This window comes from Apium graveolens, chromosome 1 (genome assembly GCF_009905375.1).
Source record: "Apium graveolens cultivar Ventura chromosome 1, ASM990537v1, whole genome shotgun sequence".
Classification (NCBI taxonomy): Eukaryota; Viridiplantae; Streptophyta; class Magnoliopsida; order Apiales; family Apiaceae; genus Apium; species Apium graveolens.
Window position 1 is genome coordinate 124398603 of NC_133647.1, and position 22963 is coordinate 124421565.

The window sequence follows — 22963 nt, forward strand, 5'->3', positions numbered from 1 at the left end:
TCATCCGTTGACAAGTGGTTGCTCTTCAATGGATAAGCTTAACAGCAGTTATCCGTTGATAACAACAGTTTCAACTTCAACGGATATTCCACATCCGTTGATAGTCTCTACACAAATAACTGAAATGATTCCAAGTGTAGAAGACATGAATACTGTGCAATCACTTTTAGGATTGAGGGCAGGGAGTGAAAATTTGAGTGAGAGGCTGGGTTGCTCCCAGGCAAAAGGAGAGATTGAGAGCACAAAAATGCATGCTATTTCTTCCAGCATGGCAAAAGTCAGTGAGTGGAGTACCACCTTAGAAGGTGAAGGTGAGGGAGTGAGATGTGTGAGCCAGGGGGAGCCCCTGATGCAAGAACATAGAGAAAAAGAGAGAAAAGCAGGTACAGTTGATACAAGGGTGGAACCAGCCATTGCTCATGAGTCAATGATTGTGGATGATGCTGAAAAGGAAAGACAATTTCAGCAACATTACAAAGCTGTAATTGATAACATTTCCTTGGATGCTAACACTTTTACTCATCCTGTGACAGCCTATCAAATGTTGGCTGCTCAGGGCAATGAGAAGGCAGAAAGGACACTACATCTAGTGCACTCAACAGAATCTCTTCAAAGGGATAAAGCTGCTATTAACAGGATGCCTTCTACAGCTGGTGAGCCATCTGAGGAATTTGGAGTAAATTCTGATGATGATGACTCTATTTCTTCTGATGGAAGCATGAACATAGGGGGAGATGAAGACCCTAGTTCCATTCCTAATCTACCTGAATGGGCCCTGACTAAGGAGCATAGAACAGGTGAATTCAATGTCCACTTGGTCAAACAAATCATCACTATTCAACAGGCCATTCAGAACACTTCAAATGCAAATATCAAGGCTATCCTCCAAGCTCACCTGGACTCACTGCATCTCATGAAGTTGCAGAAAGTAAAGCAAAATATGAGTCTATATGATCTCAGGAAAGATATTGCTGACTTGAAATCCTTCACTTCAGAAAAATTGGATTCAGTCATGCCCTATGGTACTTTGCAGGACTTGGTTTCGAGATTGAAAAAGGAATCAGTTACTGAACAAAGGCTGGCCAAGTTGGAAGACAGAGTTCAAGGAATTGAAGACTCTGTGGCCACCCTTCTTCTCAACCAACAATCTCAAACCAATCTCCTAATGCAGCTGGCAAAAGCACAAGGCTTGACCCCTCTCCTTGATGATAACAAAAAGGGGGAGAGTAAAAGGGAAGGGGAAGGAGAGCCCTCTACAAAAGTTAACATATCTAAAGTGCTAGTTCCTGCCATCACTACTTCTCCAATCATTCAAATCAAGGGCAAGCCTGATGGAATTGATTTGATTCAGCTAGCAGCAGCTGAAATTCAAGTGAAAGAACAAAGGAGGAGAATTGATGAAAGGTTGCAACTGTTGTTTGGTTCTACACAAGACAAATCAACATCTGTGAAATACAGCACAAAAATTGAACCAATCAACATGGAGCTCATGCCAGTAGGGAGTCATAAGGATGGAGAAGCTTCTTCCAAAGAACTACAAGCTATAATTCTCAAGCCCAATAAAAGATCCAATAAGGACTCAACAAAGAATCCTTTAAAAGAAGTGGACTTTCCTCCTCCAAAAGCTGATGAGAACAAGATTTTAGGCAGGAGTATTGCTTATCTCAAAAAGACCATGGATGAGGCTGTAAGGAGAAATAGAGCTATTATCATTAGAGAGGGAAAGAGCATATGTGTGATGCAAGGACATCCCAAATTCTCAATAGCCAAGAAGGAAGAAGACAAGCAATTAAAGGCTGACAAAAGAGCACAAGCAAAGCTTGAACAACAGCTAAAGTCAAGTCTAGTTGAAAAAGAAGAAGGGATTGAAGTCAGGGGTGAAGACAAGACTACAAACCTAGATGAGGTTTTAGGGAGTATATTTGGTGAGAGTGTGGAAGAAAGAGAGGAATGGCAGAAGGGAAACAGAAGAAAAGCCAAGGCACACAGAAGGAGTGAAGATAACCCTGAAGATACCAAATCTATATCTAAACCACTACCTTCCATACCTGAACCTTTTGTTGCTGATCCCTCTATAAATATCCATGGTGAACCAATCATTCCAAAAGAGGAACCTATTGATTGGGACAACATCACATTGCCTACCTTTTTAACCACTCTACCACTACCAAAGAAACAGAAAAGAAAATCTAAATCTACACCTCCCCTAACCTCTAAGAAATTCACTCAAAAACAAAAACCTAACCCTAAGCCACCCATTTCTAAAGATGATTATGTTCACATCTGTGACATAAAAGAAGCTTCAGACATTAATCTCTATCTGGATGAGCTGGAGGAAGTAAGGGGAATAGCTGCCTACAGACAGCTACCAGAGAGATTGGTGTTCAGATATAAGGGAGCTGGGGAAAGAACATGGCCTCTCTACAGGATTCTAAATGAAGGCTACTCTACCTTGATCAGAGTCTTTTCAGCCATCAAAAAGGATTCTGGCTTTACCAGAACAGCCAAGACTGAAATTCTCAACAAGATTGCCAACATAAGGAAGACTTGGAGGGAACCAAATGCTTTGCCCAGAACCTTACTCATACAAGAAAGGGGAACTAAAATTCACAAATCACCTCATTGGTTGATGGAATTTAGAGATGACAAAGGAGTCAGAAGATTTTTCAGACTTGAAGACCAACTCAAGATTGCCAGCAATGAAACTCTCAAGGAAATGCAATCTAAGTTGGATATCAGTGATGAAGATGAAGCTGAATTCTTCAGACAACTCCAACTCCAAATTGAGGAAAATGACAAAGGGCTAGGAAAGAAAACCAGGGAACAAAGAAGAAAATGATGATTTGCTCAGGCTAGAGGAGCACCCTTGGAAATACTGTAAATCTTCAATTACCTCCTAGTACATACACTTTTGCAGCACTTTTTATATTTCTACTTAGTTTCAATTCAAATATTTGTTAAGTGTTTTGTTATCATCAAGTTAACCCTGAATTTATGCCTACAGTTCTTATAGACATAAATAGGGGGAGATTGTTAGGAATATATGTGCATTAGTTTGATGATATGTTTAACAAAACACTTAAGTAGAAATTTAGTGTCAGTAGCCTCAACGGATAAGACCACTTTGGCTATCCGTTGATGGTGTAGCTTTACTTAGAAATAAGTCTAGTATTGTAGCATATTTCAGTCTCTGTATTTAAAATGTAATTCTTAGAAGTTGAGAGAAACTATGAGTCATGTTGACTACTAGATGATATGCAGATAGGAAGGCCAATTGTAAATATTTCATGCCTTGTAATTTTGTATAAATGAAGTGGTATCAACGGATGACTTAAAAACCTTCAACGGATGAGAAGCTAAGCTTCAACGGATGTCTCTAAAGCTTCAACGGATAACATCCTTCAACGGATGAGAGCATCAACGGATAAATGCATCAACGGATGAAAGCTTCAACGGATAACATCCTTCAACGAATGAAGTCATCAACGGATGAAAGCTTCAACGGATGTTCTGCTAATTAGCCGTTGATAAGTGGTAGTTGTACCTACAGACAGAGGCACATGGGTTGACAGAGAAAACTGAGATGTGGTAGCCGAATTTCAGGATCAACAGAAAAAGCAGCCGTTCTTCTTTAGTACAAAGATGCAATAGTCAACAAAGTACTTGAGTGAACAGGAAAAGAAGCAAGTGAAGAACTTATTTTACTATTGTAATTTTATATTGTTTTTCACTTGTACACTTGGTAATATATAAACCAAGAAGAAGCTAGTAATTAGATAGAGATTTTCCAGAGCTGTTAAGAAATATCTTGAGAGAAAATTCATCTAGTTTGTACTAGGATGCAGCTGTGATCAACATTGTTGAACACAGATTTTCTAATATACCATCTCTGGTGGAACAACAAATCCACCAGAAAAGTTTTTAAAGTTTGTTGTGTTCTTTACATTTTGTGTTTGAATATATATCTGTCTGCATTAGCTCAAAGCAATTCATACACTTGTTCATCTAGAACACACTGCTTTAATAAACTTCTCAAAACTTGAAAAAGTTTTGAGATTTACATTCAACCCCCCCTTCTGTAAATCTCATTGTTAGTCCTCTAGGAATAACAGGTCAAGACACCTTAAATTACGTGTAAATGTTAAACTAGAGAACTAATTTGGGATGGAAGGAGTATTTTAAGTAAAATTCATGATTTTATTGTTAGTGGTAATGGTTATTCTGATGGGCGGCAAAGATCCATTATACAAACAAATATCATACTCCTTATGTCCCTAAATAATTGTCACATTTGTAAAAAAAATGTCCCTGAATAGTCACATTTCTCATTTTAATGCATTTTTATAGAGGTTTTTATATATATACTCTTATATATCTAGTTTCAATGGGTGACTCTATATTTAATGTAAAAACGTATAACGCACCCTTAAATGTAATAATTAGGGGAAACGTGAAAGTAAAGTAAAGCATTAAATGTTTCCTAATATGTGTGTTATTTTTTTTGCAAATATGACAACTAAAAAGGGACCGAGGGAGTATTTTGTACAGTTCCCCAAGATTATAATTTTATTAGAGGGTCTTGTTATTCTTAAAACCCTTAACCGGAGATTTTTTAAAATTACCACATTTTAAGGTAAATTATTAAATATTTTACGGAAAAACTCACCTTATTCCTTAATTTTGTTTTCTTTAGGTGAACTTTATATTTGGTATTAAAATTATGAGATACTTTAACAATTGAGTTTAGAGAGTCTATTCAAAATTTAGGTGTCAACAACAACATTCGCCTTATTTGTAGTATTAATTAGGATTATTCAGGAAAATTCGCTTTATTGTGTAGTATTAATGTGATATTTACGTACCCAAAAAAATTGCTATTTACGTCGAGTTCAAGTGTAGAATATAACATTATGCAGTATAATTCACTTATTCTGTAATATTAATTTGCTAATTACATGAGTTAATGTGTAGAATTTTGCCTTATTTGTAGTATTAATTAGGGCTCTGCAGCAAAATTACACATGCAAAATGCGTGTTTATGTATTATATTTCTAAAATATTTTTAAGCATACACAATGATGCAAAAATCTTGTATATAGGTTTAGATATTGGGAATCTATTTAAAATTTAGGTTTTTGCAGCAGAATTCAACTTATATTGTAATGATTCCAAGATTATATTTTAAGGATTGGTTATAAGTTGTGTGTGACTCTTATATTGGATAATTTAGAGGTTTTATATGTTCCAAGAATAAAATAGAATGTAAATGTGTAGAAGTGTATTTTTTATGAATTATGTTTTACCGCAACGTGATCATTATTGTAGTAAAAATTTTGAAAATCGTATATATTCTAAAAGTAGAACTTTACATATAGTAATAAAGCATGTTCAACTTATAAAACATAAATAACTTTTAATGCTTAAAATGATCTATTTAACATATAATTTTTAAAATTAAGTTTGCTCTATTTCAATAATTTAACATATATTATCTCCATAACCGTCAGACTTAATTCTAATACAATAGTACGGGCCTTGGAGATAAGAGACATAATTGGGTTTTGTAATAATTGTATGGGTAAACGATTATTATATATGGTATGTCTTATTCACAAAGTTGTAATTAGGTATCAAGAAAGGAAGACTTGTATAATAAGTATGGTAAGACTTGTAAACAAGTATGACATGTCTTGGTAGCTAAGTTTTGGGTGGTTATATATACATAACCATATTATATTTGATTGTATTATTGAGTATCGTGTGGCATAAGTATCGTGTGAGTGAATCACCGTTTGGTGAGATTGATTGTATCATTGATAATTGATTGGATTAATAATACAAATTGGGACGTGGGTTGTCTACGTCATATATTTCGTGTGTGTTTTTCTTTGGTTGTTTGGATCTCGTATAATTAGGTGTGTTCCCCCTAACAAGTGGTATGAAGAGTCGAGCTTCGTGATGGAGAGGGTTGGGGGATTCGAGATTGAATTATTTAATGGACGAAACAATTTTACCTTATGGCAAAGCGCATTGAAAGATCTGTTAATTTATCGAGGGTTGTATGCGACTCTCGGAGAGAAGAAGTCTACTAAGGTTGATGATATAAAATGGGGAGACAATAAGTTACGTGCAGCATCGACGATCCGATTAGCCCTTGCACCGGAAATCAAGTATGATGTTATTGAGGAGGATAATCACACAAATTTATGGGAGAAGTTGACGAAGACTTATCACTCAAAATCTTTGACCAACAAGCTGTTCCTCAAGAAATATTTGTTCGGGTTTAAGATGGAAGAAAACGGGGATTTAAAAGATCATCTGAATTGTTTTATTGGCTTGATCAACCAGCTGAATAATTTGAATGAAAATTGAAGGATGAGCATAAAACTGTTCTTCTACTGGTGTCTCTGCTAAAGAATTATAGTACTGTGATTACTTATTTCTTTGTTGAGAAAACGAAGTTAGATTTGAATGAGAATATTGTCGTTCTTCTAGAGGTCGAAAGATTGATGAAACAATGATCAAGTGACACACTTGATGGAAGTGCACTCGAGGTAGACGCACATGACAAGAAAAAGAAATATAGTGAGAAACATAACCTTAATATCAAGTGCTTTTTTATTTTGAGTAATTGGGGCATATTCAATTCACATATCCAAAAGAAAAAGAAGGCTCGAAGGAGTTGAAGAAAACTCGAGAAGGGGGTAATGTTTTGCTTGTAGTAGCTGGTGAATATGCTCTTTTTGTTCAATAAGAGAAGGGATAAAAAAAGAATGAGTGTTTGACTTGGGATGTCCTCATCACATATGTGTTAGGAGGGAGTGGTTCTCGTCCTACAAGAAGTGTGAGGGGAAGATAGTAGGTTTACCAAACGGTAAAAGGTAGAGGTTGTTGGCAGTGGTGAGGTAATGATGAAACTTTGCAATGGTCATGTTCGAAAGTTAACTCAAGTAAGGTATGTACCAGAGTTAAATCGAAATCTAATTTTATTTGGTAATTAAATTAGTGGATTTGGGATGTGCCGTTATGATGAAGAACAATATATTAGAGGTCACTAAAAGAGATTTAGAGATACTCAAATGTTTGAAGGACAAGAGAAATTTGTTTGTGCTGGAAGTTGACGTTCTTGTTGGAGGGGAGGAATTGGTGGATCGACGTTGATGTCTTGAGGGTGACCGTTACTTTAGTTTTGAAACCGTATTGGGTTGAATATGAGTATTGTTGGGTTTAAACTTTAAACCCAATACGGTAGTACGGGCCTTGGTGATACAAAATATAATTGTGTTGTGTAATAATTGGAGAAAAGGTCCAAAATGTCACTGTTTCAGTATAAATTGCCCAAAATGTCACTATTGAAAATTAAGGCCCAAAATGTCACTTCAAAACTGAACATCGTGTAAGTTTTAATATACAACCAAAACGTTAATTCGTCAAGCATTTTGTTCTCTTTTTTTCTTTAATATTTAACCACATACGCTAGACTATCTAGCGTTGTGTGTGTTCCTTTGTTTTTTTAATTTTTTAATCTTTTTATTGTGTATTTTTTGAGACCGGAAATATCACTTAATGTTAAATTTTTAACAATTATTTTTAAATTAATATTTTTAAATTTAAAGATGTACCCTAATTTAGTAATTTTAATTTTTTAGGGTCCAATAATCCTTTTTTGGGTTTTAAATCTATTAAAAAGTTGAATAAAAACATATTTAATTTAACAATTTTTAACATTTTAGGATTCACCAATCCTTTTTTGGGTTTTAGAAATATTAAAAAAAGAAATTAATAAAAGGAATGCCGAGCCCTAAACTCTAAATCCTAAACCCTAATTTAATCTAGGGTTTAGGGCCTTTAGGCCATAAACCTTAGGAACCAAAACTATAAACTTTAAATTAAATAGCTTTATAATTTTTGGGGTAACTTAATTTAATAATTTTTAACATTTTAGGTTTTATCGATCCCCCTTTGGGTTTTAGATAAAAATTAAAATATTTTTTATTAATTTAGGATTTAACATTTTTTTTGCATTAAAAAAAATATTAAAAAAATAATATGTGTTTTGGTGCAAAAACACTTTTGGCTACTAAATATTAATAAAAAAAAGTCAAACCACACTAACGATGCATAATGTAGCGTGTGGCCTTGAATTCAAAAAAATAAACACAAAACGCTACATCGTGTACGAATTTGGGTTGTTTCCCAAACGCTACATGATGTGACGTTTTGAAATGACATTTTAGGCCATAATTTTTAAAAGTGACATTTTGGACATTTTTTACCCCAAAGTGACAATTAGGGTCGGTACCCATAATAATTGTATGGTTAGATAATTATTATATATGGTGTATATTATTACAAAGTCATGTAATTAGGTACCAAGAAAGTAAGGTTTGTATAATAAGTATGGTAAGACACTAAGACTTGTAAAGTAAGTATGATATATCTCGGTAGCTAAGTTTTTGGTGGCTATATATACGTAATCATATTATGTTTGAGTATTATGTGGTTTAGTATCGTGTGAGTGAATCACCGCTTGGTGAAATGAATTGTATTATTGATAATTATTTTGATTAATAATATAAGTTGAGACGCGAGTTTTTCACGTAATATATTTTGTGTGTATTTTACATTAACTGTTTGGATCTCGTATAATTGTGTTTGTTCCCATTAACACAAAATTTCCAATACAATAAGGATGCACATAAAAAACTCATATTATATATATACCAGAAACATTTTTCAATCAAAGATCACGAAATCTCAACCTTAACTACTTCGTTTTCATTGTTCTTGAACTATAATTAAATCACGACAAAATAAATGCATAAATAAATCTTTTAATAACTTTATTCTCCCCATTAGTAAAATTCATAACATCGAGGTTTTTTTTTGAAAAATAACCAAAGTCAAAACATTTTTGTAAATATACTCTCGTTTTTTGAAAAAAATTACAAAATACCTTTTTATCCGCAAAAGTACAATTTTTTTTTTGGCAAAAATAGGATCTTCTACAACTCGATTCAACTTTTTACAACATTCGACGAGTTTCTGCAACTCCATGCATCATCGTACAACCTCAAATGGAACCAAAAGAACTGGATTCAACTAGTTGCATGTCTGCTTAATTTCGGTTAATTTCGTATTTTTACAAAAAAAAATAGAAAACAGTAAAATCACAAAAAAACTTTATAAGATTAGTTTTTTGATAATTTCTGTAACACTAATCCACAAATATTTGGGTGAAGAACAAATTTGGCCTATTTTTATATAAAATTAACAAAAATGACTGATTTCTAAAAAGTTGGCCAACTTTAGTCGATGACCAACTTTAACCGATGGGATACCCAACTTTTAGTGAAATATTCACTTTATATGAGATACCCAACTGCCAGTAGAGCCGGCCAAGCGAGCGGTTTGGATCGACCCGCTCGCTATTCGGCTCGCTAGAAATTCGTACAGTTCGCCTCGAGACGTGCTGAGTCACTATTCGGATCGAACCGAGCACGAGTTAACAATCTGAAAACCGTAACCGGCCCGTAACCGGACCGACCCAGCACGCTTTAACCGTCAACAAATTTGCAAGCACGAACCGGCACGGCTCGGCACAGCTCGGCCCGCGAGAAACATTCTAGATTTCTTTCACCCTTTCTATATATACACCCACCACCCTTAATAAATATTATATTTATATTTCCTTTACATACCCTGATAAGAAAAAGTAAAGAATCTTGCAAAAGCAAGAAACATAAATATTCAACGCCATAATCCAAGCTTATCTATTTATCATTCTCTTCTTTTCAATTTCTTGTTCTAAATTCATTGCCAAAATCAAATCTTGGAAGGTGGGTCTGTGAAGATTTATCTTGTTTCTTTGTATTTATCAAGAAAGTGTTGTTTTTTCTTCTCAATTTCGCTCATTCAGATTTGTTCAAGATCTTTCTTATAGGTAAGAGGTACCATCCTCTTTCCAGTTTCCACCGGCTAACTCGCCTGAATTCGCCAAATGAACCAGACATATTCGTGTAACTCGCCTAACTCGGCTCGCATTCGTATAACTCGCCTAACTCGCCTAATTCACGAGCCGATCCCGGGTTATCACTTTATCAAACCGACACGACTCGGCTCGGCTCGTTCACTTCTACGTGCCGTTCACGAGTTACTGGCTAATTGATTCGGCTCGCTTGAAACTCGGCACGGCCCGGACGGCCCGACCGTTTGGCCACCTCTAACTGCCAGTAGAGTATCCCACATATATGAAATACCCAACTATCAATGAAGTATCTTATACAAATTGGGATACCCAAATGACAGTGGAGTATTCCATTGGCTAAAATTGGCCAATTTTTTCAGAATAACTATTTTTATTAATTTTTTTAAAAAACAGGCTATTTTTGTCATTTTTTCCAAAATATTTCACATATTAAATTTCTACAAAATCAAGGTACTAAAACATAATTCTCCACTCTTTATTCAAAAACCCGCGCCAAACCCTACCCAATCTTCCCGCCATTTCCCCAATCTCAACATCCTCCAATACTAATATATACTTACAATCACATACATTTTCATCTCCATCTCTACAAACCCACCTCAACTCCATCAAAACCACCCTTCTAAAATGGCTGATTCAACCCCAATTAAGTCCCACAAGTCTCCACTCAAGAAACTCAAACACTCCCCCACTCATTCCTCGCCTAAATTCCCAGTCCCGGCCACCCCTCAATCGACATCCGCCCCGCCTCCTCGGCGCTCTCTTCGGTTCCTTTCCAGCCCCAATCAAGACACCCCTTGTGCCCCATTACTCCAATTGAACCCAAATTCATCGAAAAAATCAGTATCTTGCAAAACCCTAAAACCCCAGATCCCCAAAACCCCGAAACTCAATGTACTTGATTTTGTTGTGTCCCCGGTGTCCCCCGATAGATATGATACCAAATTGGATATCAAGAAGCGGAAGAAAGTTGTTAATACGAGGAACAAATCGAGGGAGGGGAAGAAGAGGGTGTATTATAAGAAGGTGTCGTATGATGGGGGCGAGTTTGCGATTGGGGATGATGTGTATGTGAGGAGAAGAGACGATGCGAGTTCCGATGAGGAGGATCCTGATGTGGAGGAATGTAGGGTGTGTTTTAGAATTGGGAGAAATGTGATGATTGAGTGTGATGATTGTTTAGGGGGGTTTCATTTGAAATGTTTGAGGCCGCCGCTTAGGGAGGTTCCGGAAGGTGATTGGGTTTGCGGGTTTTGTGAGGCGAGGAAATTGGGGAAGAGGGTTGAAATGCCCGTGCCTCCGAAAGGGAAGAAGGTGGTTAGGACTGCTAAGGAGAAGCTTCTTTCGAGTGATTTGTGGGCCTTGAGGATTGTCAGGTAATTTTAATTTTGGTATTGAATTTAGTTGCATTGTTGTTGTTTGTTTATGTTGTGATGTAGAAATGATTGATTGTGTTGTATAGATTAATTTTAAGGTAATTTTAATTTAGGGATTGAGTTTACGTAATATATTGCATTGTTGTTGTTTGTTTTATGTTGTGATGTGGAAATGATTAGCTGTGTTGTATAGATTAATTGTGAGGTTAATTTAGGGATTGAGTTTATGTAATATATTGCATTATTGTTGTTTGTTTATGTTGTGATGTGGAAACAATCAATTGTGGTTTGTAGATTGTGGAGAGAGGTTGATGGTACTTATTGGTTTCGGGGGCAGTGGTATGTGATTCCGGAAGAGACTGCTTCGGGTAGACAGCCTCATAACTTGAAAAGGGAGCTCTATAGAACAAATGAGTTTGCTGATAATGAGGTGAGTATACGTAAATAGGTTTGTATGTTATGATTTTTGTACATTTTGGACTTGCTTTATGATTGCTTTCATTGAGTCAGATTTTATTTGCACAAATATTGATTGCAGTTGATGCCCTTGACATACTAATATACAGTATTTCTCCAAATCATAGATATATATGTAGGATACTGACTTGAAAAAATGCACAAAGAGAAAAAAACATGACTAAAACTGTCATTAACTTCATACCTAAGCTCTTATACACTTCAAACAGACTGCACCAAATTGTGTACTTATTTATGCATATTAAATACAGTCTTTAGTACTTGTCAAGCAAATGCTTATCAAGGCGATGTTTTATACTTCGTGTTTCCTTACATGTTTAATGTTTTGTTCGTAGATGGAATCTATCCTTAGACATTGCTATGTAATGAACCCAAAAGAATTTGCACATGCAAGCAATGAAGGTGATGATGTTTTCTTCTGTGAATACGAGTATGATATGCACTGGCATAGTTTCAAACGCGTTGCAGATATTGATAAAGAGGAAGAGGTAAGCATGTAACAATGTAATACTTAGCTGGGGTTTCTGTTTAAAATCTCCATCATAATGTTTTATTTGGATTTTATCAACTGTTTAATCTGGTAGGGTAGTGAAGAAGCTGAAAAGGATGAAGATTGGAATCCTGGCAATGTATCAGATTCAGAGCGAGATTCAGAAGCTGAAGACGACTACGATTATGAGGATGAAAAACAATCTAATTTATTAAATGGACCATCTACAGTTCGTATGGCCGCGGTATGAGAATTTCTTTTGAATATCAAAAGTGTGCTAGGTTCATCAAGTAACTTTCTGGACTTCTTCTATTACAGAACTCACAAAAGGGGAGAACATTTGGACTTCAACAAATAGGGATTAAGAAGATACCGGAACATATAAGATGCCACAAGCAAACCGAACTTGAAAAAGCAAAAGCCACCCTTCTGTTGGCAACTCTTCCCAAGTCACAGCCTTGTAGAACTAAGTATGTCTGATATGAAAAGTTATGGGTAGCCTTTATGTGATAAACAAATTTTAATCAAATATTGTAAATGCAGAGAAATGGAAGAAATAACTGGCTTTATAAAGGGTGCCATATGTAATTCCCAGTGTTTAGGTCGTTGCTTGTACATTCATGGTGTTCCTGGAACTGGCAAGGTGACATATATTAGCTTTCAGTCCTTGGTTTTATGTTGACTTTAATTGGCTTCATTATTGTTATATCTCGAGCTTGTCTTCTGTTTCTAATATGCTCTTTGTGTCAAATTGCAGACAATGAGCGTGCTTTCTGTGATGAGGAATATAAGGTCTGAGGTTGATGCAGGAAAAATCAAACCTTACTGTTTCGTAGAAATTAATGGTCTTAAATTGGCATCACCGGAGAATATATACAAGGTACTGCTTTCTGCAAAAAAACAACTTGCAATTTATTATAGGAAACTTGCTTTTAGTGAATAAAATCATTACTTATTTCCTTTCAGGTAATTTATGAAGCATTAACTGGACACAGGGTTAACTGGAAAAAAGCACTCCATCTTCTGAATGAACGATTTTCAAAAGGAGCAAAGAGTGGTGATGACCGTCCTTGTATATTACTCATTGACGAGCTTGATCTTTTGGTGACCAGAAGTCAATCTGTAAGTTGTACTTAATCTGGAGACAAGTCATAAACATTTGGGCTATTTAATGGAACCCATGTAGTCACACTTGAATTTGATGTCCAGGTCTTATACAACATTCTTGATTGGCCGACTAAACCACATTCCAAGCTACTTATAATAGGTAGGAAATTGGAGCCTTTTCTATGAAATGCTTTGCTCAAGTAGTTAAGTGTGTTGAGCATCAATGTGATTTGTATCATTGTGACTGATGCATTTTTCAGGGATAGCAAATACCATGGATCTTCCAGAGAAGTTGCTACCACGCATTTCTAGCCGTATGGGCATCCAAAGACTATGCTTTGGTCCTTATAACTATCAGCAGCTTCAAGAAATCATTTCAAGCCGCCTCAAAGGAATTGATGCATTTCAGAAACAGGCTATTGAATTCGCTTCTAGAAAGGTTTACACTTTATAACTAAGTTGAAATTTTCATCAATAAAAACCCAAAAAAATTATGTTTCTCGTGACCATAATGATGTATGAATCAGCTTGTATTTACCCGAACCAGTAGATATTTGAAATTACCTCATTGTAATCTTGTTGTGATGTAGGTTGCTGCTGTTTCGGGAGATGCTCGTCGTGCACTTGAGATTTGCAGACGTGCAGCAGAACTTGCTGATTATCGTATGAAGAGCTTGTTGACATCTAATACTACTTCTGAAGGTAAATAGACTGAGATTCAATCTCAAGTCACCAGAGATATGTTTTTAGTCATTAAGTGTAAACTAAATATTTGCGGAGTGTCCATTTATTGGCCAGAAGAGAAAGACCCCAGTTCCTGCAAGCTAGTTTTTTTGCATCCATTTTGTGGACAATATGGTTACACAATTTTTACAGACACTCTTAAAATCTTGTTACTCTTAAAAATTTTCTTTTTTCTTTTTGCTATGTTACTGGTTACTTTTGCTATGTTAATCTTTAAGGTTAGTGCATAAGATTTTAGTTCTGTCTCACTGAAAACATATATGCCTGTAAGACTGTGTATGTTCTTGTACGCTCAGTTTATCTCTGAAAGTCAAAAAATATTTCTATAATTGTGACAAGAATCTTAATTACCATATGCAATTAAATTTTAAATTTTCAACTCAACGTGTAACTTTGATCTATAATACGTTAATATTGTCATCTTTATTGCACTAGAAGTATCACTCCTTATGGCTCACAATTTTATGTCCTCTCTCCAGAAAACATTCTTGTTGGTATGGCAGAGGTGGAAGCAGCCATAAAGGAAATGTTTCAGGCTCCTCATATTCAGGTGAGTTCTAAGCTCAATAACTTTCAGATTGACATTAAATTTCCAATTTAATCCAAATACCAACTATATTTGTTTATGTTTGACTGGTTTTAGCTAACAATCTAACTGCTTAACCAGTTCATTAAATTTTATGTAAAAACTATACTGATACATTAGTCGGTAATAGACTTGACGAGAAATGCTTTTTCTCACGGGTAGGCTGATAAGAAAAAGCTATCTTGTTTAAATTAAAAATATTTTGTGGGCACACTTTAGTTAACAATCGTTATTATATATGCCTAAGCGCAGAGGGGTTTTATTAAACTAGTTACCATGTTCCTTATTTTTATGCTGCATATGGGTCAGATGATTAATATTTTTTAGCTGCTTCTGTTATGTTTGCAGAAATAGAAATTTAACTACTTATTGCCTCTTTTCCCTCCTAGGTAATGAGAAGTTGTTCCAAACTCGGCAAGATCTTCCTGGCAGCTTTGGTGCATGAGTTCCATAAAACTGGAATGAGTGAAACCACATTTGAGCAGGTTAACTTTCAAAGACCTTTTGTTTAAGCTCTTTGAATACTAGTTACCATTAGTATTTGGATTTAATTTCTGTCTATGATCTCAAGATGAAATGCTGGTGCGGAGTACTTATATAATTGGCATTGCATTAGTAAAACTGTATCTTTATGTTGCAGCATGCATGAATGCATTTAGATAGCTTTAGTTTCCTTTGTAATGGGTGATCAACAGAACCTTCTGTATGAGTGGGATACTTTGGGTACATTTGGTTTCTTTTGATGGGTTGTAAATGGCATCTTCGAACGAAATTTAACATTATCTCTGTAAAAGCATAGATAAATTAAAATAGCACATCAGCTTGAATTCTTCCTCACATATGATTAATAGATTCAATTATTAAGTTACTTGGCAATGTACTCTTCTCCAGCTATCTGCTATCTTTCCACACAAATAAAAAGAGGCCCATTATTTGTGTGTGGCTAATCTAGTTTTAACGAGTTCACTTTTGCATTTGGAACCAGTAAACTTCATTATATGACTACTGAAGCATACATTTTCTGGATGCAGTTGGCTGTCACCGTCTCATGTTTCTGTACGAGTAATGGAGAAGCATTTCCTGGTTGGGACTCACTTTTGAAAGTTGGGTAAGCTATATTCTATTTTCCAAGTACATTTTTGTTCATAGAAGCAGATAGCTAGATATTGCCTCTTTCCTATTTCTCTTTTATTAGCCGATTGCCTCCTATTTTAGTCTTCCTTTTGTTTCATTTTTCTGTTGGCAGCTGTAAACTTGGGGAGTGTAGAATCATTTTGTGTGAAGCAGGAGCAAAACACAGGTTACAAAAATTGCAGCTCAACTTTCCAAGGTTAGTAGTTCACTACAAATCCTTGGCCCCCGACTCACTTGTCTCTGTTATTATGGTGGTCTTGCAAAACCTTTTTATTTTTGCTAAAGTAAAACCTGATAGTGTTGGAAGACCATTTTAATCTATCTGCATACTTGTTTAAAGAAAAAAATGTATAGGGGGGCAGGGCAGTTAACCAACTACACCGTTTTAGACTTTCAGCTTTTCATTTGGATTAGTGTTGACCAGTGAGGCTTAGATACAATGCTTTGAGTAAGGTTATACCACTGATCACTTCCAAGAGTATGTATTTGGATTGCATTGATCATTATTTATCAACACTTAATGCAATCATAAGAAAACATCAAACAGGCTTCACAAGATGAGAAATCAATTACATATACAAGTATAAGCAGCAATGCAATACAAATGAATGGGTAAACTCGACGGATGATAAAGAATGGATCCAAGCAGAATAACTGCAAGAAATAATTTTAAATCATATTTGATGTTTGTATCTTTAATTGGTTGGTTAAGTCGGCATTTAGGACTCTTTCTTCGCATTCTCCCTCGGAAGTGGAGCAAGTTTCTGCGGTGTTAAGTAACCAACTCTGCAAATGGGAGTGGGAAACCGAACTCTCTACCATGTTAAGTAACCAACTCTCCCAAAACTTTTAGGTGCTAGAAGAAGGCCTTGAATAGATCATAAAATTATTCAACACGAGACTCACCTCTATAGCCACTTTTGTAGTAAATCATCAGCATAATGAATCAAACATATTTACAACTAAGTTCTGTAGGTCTTTCTATTTATTTTTGAAATATTCCTCTCTTCATATCATTTGCATAGCTCTTGTCCAACTATTCCTTCTTCCATGATACGCTGAAAGGAGTCAGCAAACTGAGTTTGAACACATAAGCTTTTGCATACATGACAATTACAGAACTACAGAAACCCAGCGTATTACTCCCCTCTCATATTCTCATAAGAAGGCAAACCAAAGTATATAAAATCCACTGTGCTGCTACTATCTTTGACACTATTCCCCAGTTGTAATTTAAATTACTTTCTAGAACTCTATAATACGTAGCATGCTTTGTTTCCTTAATATTATCCGACTCCCATTTTTTTCCTTTACACCAATCACTATTGGTCATCTGTTAATGATAATCTTAGCAACCATCTCTTCTAGAGCTGTCACTTCATATGTCAACGTATGGAAAAGCCCAGCAACTGCAATCTGCCAAATTTGCAGCTTGATGTACTGGCATTAACTAATAATTTTTTACATGGAAGGTTGATAATATCAACTTGATATGCTAATAATAAGGATCAATTGTTATTTGTAGTACTCTAGTACAACCAGCTATTATTATCATCATCATCTGTTAATTGTTTGTGTTAATTTTTACAGTGATGATGTATCGTTTGCACTGAAAGACACTCAGGAAGTACCTTGGTTGGCCAAATATCTTTGAATAAGTAATGACATTAAGGGAGCATGCAACTTCCCCCCCTGGTGATTTGGTTATTGTCACAAAACTTTATCTGCAAGACTGCAACATTCAGAAATCACATTATTTGTGTTTTACAGTTCAACTATACCATTATTTCATTTGTTGTCATTCTCAGGTTTGATCTGAGATTTCAGCAGTTCTAGAAGAACTGCATTATATTTATAAATTGTAACTATACCTTTACTTGTTGAATATGAAATATTGATGATTCTAGATGAGAACTAGTAGACTCCATAGAAATTTTGTGCTATAAACTAAAGTGATTACATAGTAACAGAAATTCAAAGTCAATACACTGTCTTATTCACACATCCGATAAATCATTACTTGTGCAGTACAGTATTAGCTTTGATTAACTTGAGCTTAACAAATTTTTAAGCATTAACATGACAAATTAAGCGCCTTCTAACACAACAGAATAGGCAAAATGGTTGGTGGTAAGCGAATCAACTCCACAGATCAATACTTTTTCAAGCCCAACACAGTGAGGCCAATACCAATGTAATCATATTTGTAAGCATCTCTAAAGAGCTGCAACTTTTTATTAGTCCATGGCGGAAACCTGAACCAGAAGTCAGTGAGAAAGCCTCTCCTCAAAATTGCTTTCTCGTGTGTGAAGGTATCGAAAGAGAACTTTCCATGGTACCTTCCAAATCCGCTCTGTCCAACGCCTCCAAATGGTATAGTGTCCGCAGCATGCTGCACATGAATTTGAAAACAGAGATATAGATTGTAAGTGTGTTCGTGCCAAAACAAGACGAACACTCTAAAAATTAGGCAAAGATAGTAGTTAGAGAGGTAGATTACTTGAACTAATGTATCATTGAATGTAATGCCTCCAGATGATGTCCCTGAAATCAGCATTTTCTTGAGCTTCTCATTATTTGTGAAGGCATATATTACAAGTGGTTTAGGCCGAGAATTGATAAAGTTAACACTGTCTTCAATCTTCTCCAACTGCATTCAAACATTAGAATTATTACGCGTTGATCAGAAGGGGAGGGAATAACAGGGGTCGATATTAAACGTATCAGACACAAGGATACACTTTGCCAATAGGCTGGACCTGAAACATTCATGTATGCAGAGAGAGAATTTCTTACTGTGATGATAGGAAGCAATGGACCAAAAATCTCTTCTGTCATGATTGCAGAATTCAGCGGAGGATCTACAAGTATCGTTGGCTCAATGAATCTGCAATTCAGTAAATTCAGAAAACCTTCATGAACAGATCAGCATAAGTTCCTTAATAAAACAACCAAGGGGCGCAAAGTCATTAATGAGTTTCGGGCACAAGAGCTCTCCTGAAGGCCCAAACGGATTTCTTATACCGTCTTAGATGATCAACTCTCCAAAAATCTTAAGGTATCATGAAAACCACAAACTACATTTTTAAACAAGTACTACTACATTTTTTGCAGTTCATATCAAGAATTTTTAACTTACAAATTATCTTCGTCAAAAGAACCACCATATCGGATAGAAGCTCTGACAAGAGGATCACTCAGCAGACTCTTCAACCTCGTGAAATGTTGTTTATTTATTATCCTTGACATACTTTCTTTCGGATTATCTCCAAACATTTTCTTGACCCATACCTGCAGCCTTGACACCTAAAACCACATATATGGCTTATAAAATTTAAGATTATGATTATCGAAAGTATCATTAGCTCCTAAAAATTACTCAGAATCCACAAGCATCAAACTGTTTATTAATTCTCATACCAAGGTGGATAAGTATTTCTTCTCCACAAGAATGTAATCAACTCCAATGCAGATTTGACCAGCACATACCGCGAATTTACCACCAAGAATCCGCTTAAAAGTACACTACATGTATCCAAAAACAGGCAAATATTATGACTGAGATAACAAGAAAAACAAGTCGAACGAAAAAAAACTTCTGCAGTTAAGAGTGCCGTTTGAAATATCTTATAAGTGACGTAATTATAAGTTTAAAAATAATTGTATTTCTGACTTATAAGTAACTTATAACTAAACAGGCACCCGAGGCTTACCTCTCTATCCCAAGAACCAGAGATTGAATCCACAACTGCAGGGCACTTGCCACCTAATTCTAAGGTGACAGGTGTGAGATGATTGGCAGCTGCTGCCATCACTATTTTTCCCACTTGTGCACTACCTATAATCATCAATAGTTATCAACTGAATCATGATTAATTAGTTATGAAAAATTAAATATGGAAAATTGAGAGAGAGAGAGAGAGAGAGATGGGAGAGAGAGAGAGAGATGGGAGAGAGAGAGGGAGAGAGATGGTTGGTTAGTAGTAATAATTTGAATGAAGCTTACAATTCAAAGAGTAAAAAACAACCTGTAAAGAAAATCTTGTCCCATTTCTGTTGAAGAAGTTGTTGGCTAACAGAAACACCACCTTGAAAGACTTTGATAGCTTTATTGTCAAGGTACTTGTTGATCACACTGGCCAGCATTGCGGAACATGCAGGAGCTAGTTCCGATGGCTTTATAACGACAACATTTCCGGCTGCTATTGCTCCGATCAGTGGTTCCAGCGACAACCCTAACATTTATTTTTGCAGTTGATTATAAGAAGAGCTATTATACTTTATCATTTTGACACAGTGTTAATGATATATTTATTTAAAGAGTTTGATGGTCCTGAGACCACTTTTAGATAACAACCCTGAGGTTAAGACAAAATACGAGGGTTGTTTCTGTATACACGAGCTCTAATTTTATTATTACAAAAATGTCGAAAATCCATATAATCTCAGGTATGGTCCCTGAGGTCGCCTTTAGGCTATTTTTCTCTTAATTAAATTTGCATTGCTTAAATAATTACCAAAGGGAAAGTTCCATGAGGAAATGATGTAGACAAGACCAAGTGGTTCAGGAATCAACTGTGCAGTTGCAGGGAAGGCAATAATAGGCAAATTAACCTGCAGATTAAAGAAGTTATAATTACTAATTAGTATCTCTAATATGTATGAAATATTTAATTATAGAAGCTGAATAAAGTGAGATAATATATAGCTAACCTTTTTCCCTGACATCCATTTTTTTAGACTGTCCAGTGCATAGTGTACAGACTTTGTTACGGTTCCAATCTGCAGATTTTACATATCACACTGTATAAGTATTTTTAAAGTCAAGTTTGATAATGTCATACTATGTAAGTATTTTACAATTCATGTAATTTTCTAATAACATTATTCCATCTTTTGAATAAAAAAATCATACTTAATATAAATCAAGAAAACCTTAATTTATCCAAAGTTAAAATTAACGGACTAGTTTTTTATGGATAAGCGTCAAAAGTAGAGACTTTTCTGTCACGAGATACTAAAGATTGATGTGATACTATAAAGATCGATAATAACATCCACTTGTAGTTTTTTTAATGGAATAAGCATCAAAAAGTAGGGTGTTTTCTAGTTCGGGAAATTAAGAATTGAGTGCGATATTAAGGATCTTCGGGAGATTCTTGAGTCCCTATATTGACCTTATAGGCCTAATACAAAGAGTTTTAACTAATTCAACATTTTAAAGGGTCAATTATTACACACCCTTGTCTCACTTATGATTATAACTCTCTCTAGCTACTTACACTAATTTTTACTCCCTCCGTCCCACAAGAATGTTTACGTTACTATTCGGCACGCATTTTGAGACTTTTATAAAGTATAGTTTCATAATGTTTTTTCAAAAAAAATAATTTTGAATAAAAGTTTAAACATAAAATTTTTATTCAAATTTTTTTTTTGAAAAAATATTATGAAACTATATTTTAAACGAGTATTGAAAAGCGTGCCGAAAAGTAACGTAAACAATTCAGCGGGACAGGGGGAGTACTATTTATAATTATGGGTAAATAAATATACGGTTTATCAAACTTTCAAGATTTAAGTTCCCTAGTCGAAATATGTTAGAACAAATCATTAAAAATATAAGTTTTGATTCAATTTGGAACCTAGTAGTCTGATCAAATAGTGCAAAACGGACCAAGTTTAATCCTGGTGACTTTGGTTTAAAACCGACCGTTCTTGACCTAAAACCGACAGTAATTACAGTCGGAAAAGGCCATGTTTCTTAATCTAAACACGATTATCAAGAATAGTCTAGTCGCACACAAACATACCTCATCTCTATAAGCTTCACAACGATGCTTGCCGAGATCTTGTTTAAGAGCTAGAAACAAGTCATCTTCATTCTCCTTAAGTAGGTTTAGTATAGCTTTGAGCTGAGACCTCCTCCAAGATGCATCCCTTGTCTTTCCTGAGTTAAAAGTCTCTCTGAGCTCCTCTAGTTCAGCTTCCAGATTTAAGCACTCCTCAGCTGTTTCTCCCATGTCAATTTTATGCTGATCCATGTATGAAGATTGAACAATATATATTACTAGCTAGTATTACTGGTAGATATTTAATGTTTGATGTTTCTGTGCTTGTTTTTGGGGGGATTTATAAGCTCTCACAATGAATGCATGGTGGGGTTTATTTCCTATGCTTTGCCATAAAACAGGAGGATGAAGACTTGCATGTGCAGTTAGTTAAAATTCCGAATTAGGCAGAAGAAATCACACACACAAAACAAAATAATTAAGAGGGAGACAACATTAGGGACCTTTCGGTTCATTGGTGTGGTTAACAGAAATCAGAACCTAAATGAAGCGTTACTGTTTAGATTACGAGAATCTTATTACTTTTTAGTGGATAATTAATCATTTACTTTATCGCTTATAACTTGGATATCATTCTCATTTACTTTTATTGTTATATAATTGTACTCCGCATTTACATTCATAATTCACGTTCTTAACATAAATCGGAACCTAAATGAAGTATTAGTGTTTAAATTAGGAGAATCTCATTACTTTTTAGTGGGTAGTTAATCATTCACTTTATCACTTAAAATTTGGATATCATATCTCATTCTCATTTAAGCTTACTTTTATATAATTGTATTCCGCATTAACATTCTAATTCACATTCTCGTCTTATTATTATACAGTTGTATCGCTAGCTCACATTCTTCATCCCCATTCTTACTGACCCTAATTTGAATATTTTTACGAAATTGGAACGCTGTCACTTTCTTCTAGTGAAAAAAGAGATTAAAAAATAGTGCAATAATTAAAATTATCCAAGATTTTCTCTTATCCATATAAAATAGGGCTAACTATGTTACACCTTAACTACCCAGTACCCATAACGACGATTCGACGAACCTTATAAAAAGACATACCGGTGGAATTAGATTTCTGATTCAAATAATTTATCTTATCCGAATACCGTACGTGCAGGTGAGGAAAATTAAATGTAGATCGAATACGCAGCAAGCTACATAAACATTGTTTGTATCAGTTTAAATGTGACATTGTACCCAGAAT

At 35.2% G+C, this 22963-nt stretch overlaps 2 protein-coding genes and 1 non-coding gene across 3 annotated transcripts; 2 read left to right on the forward strand and 1 right to left on the reverse strand.

The window, feature by feature from the left end:
* Positions 1-10557: 10557 nt before the first annotated feature.
* LOC141666651 (origin of replication complex subunit 1B-like) lies at positions 10558-17784 on the forward strand. Its single transcript, XM_074472774.1, has 16 exons — positions 10558-11364; positions 11659-11794; positions 12177-12329; positions 12426-12575; positions 12650-12801; positions 12875-12974; positions 13089-13211; positions 13298-13453; positions 13541-13598; positions 13699-13877; positions 14029-14140; positions 14662-14732; positions 15158-15253; positions 15800-15876; positions 16015-16098; positions 17493-17784. Exons 1-16 carry the CDS (start codon positions 10616-10618, stop codon positions 17554-17556), a joined length of 2460 nt encoding a protein of 819 aa, XP_074328875.1. The 5' UTR covers positions 10558-10615; the 3' UTR covers positions 17557-17784.
* Positions 12237-12314, forward strand: LOC141680683 (small nucleolar RNA snoR28). Its single transcript, XR_012558387.1, has one exon. It is a non-coding gene; the product is annotated as a small nucleolar RNA snoR28 (small nucleolar RNA).
* An 87-nt stretch (positions 17785-17871) lies between the features above and the next one.
* Positions 17872-22071, reverse strand: LOC141666661 (aldehyde dehydrogenase family 3 member F1-like). Its single transcript, XM_074472785.1, has 10 exons — positions 21716-22071; positions 20616-20684; positions 20420-20516; positions 19931-20137; positions 19616-19740; positions 19323-19427; positions 19042-19208; positions 18699-18789; positions 18403-18552; positions 17872-18294 (listed from the first exon to the last, which is right to left on the reverse strand). Exons 1-10 carry the CDS (start codon positions 21944-21946, stop codon positions 18055-18057), a joined length of 1482 nt encoding a protein of 493 aa, XP_074328886.1. The 5' UTR covers positions 21947-22071; the 3' UTR covers positions 17872-18054.
* Between the last annotated feature and the right edge of the window lie 892 nt (positions 22072-22963).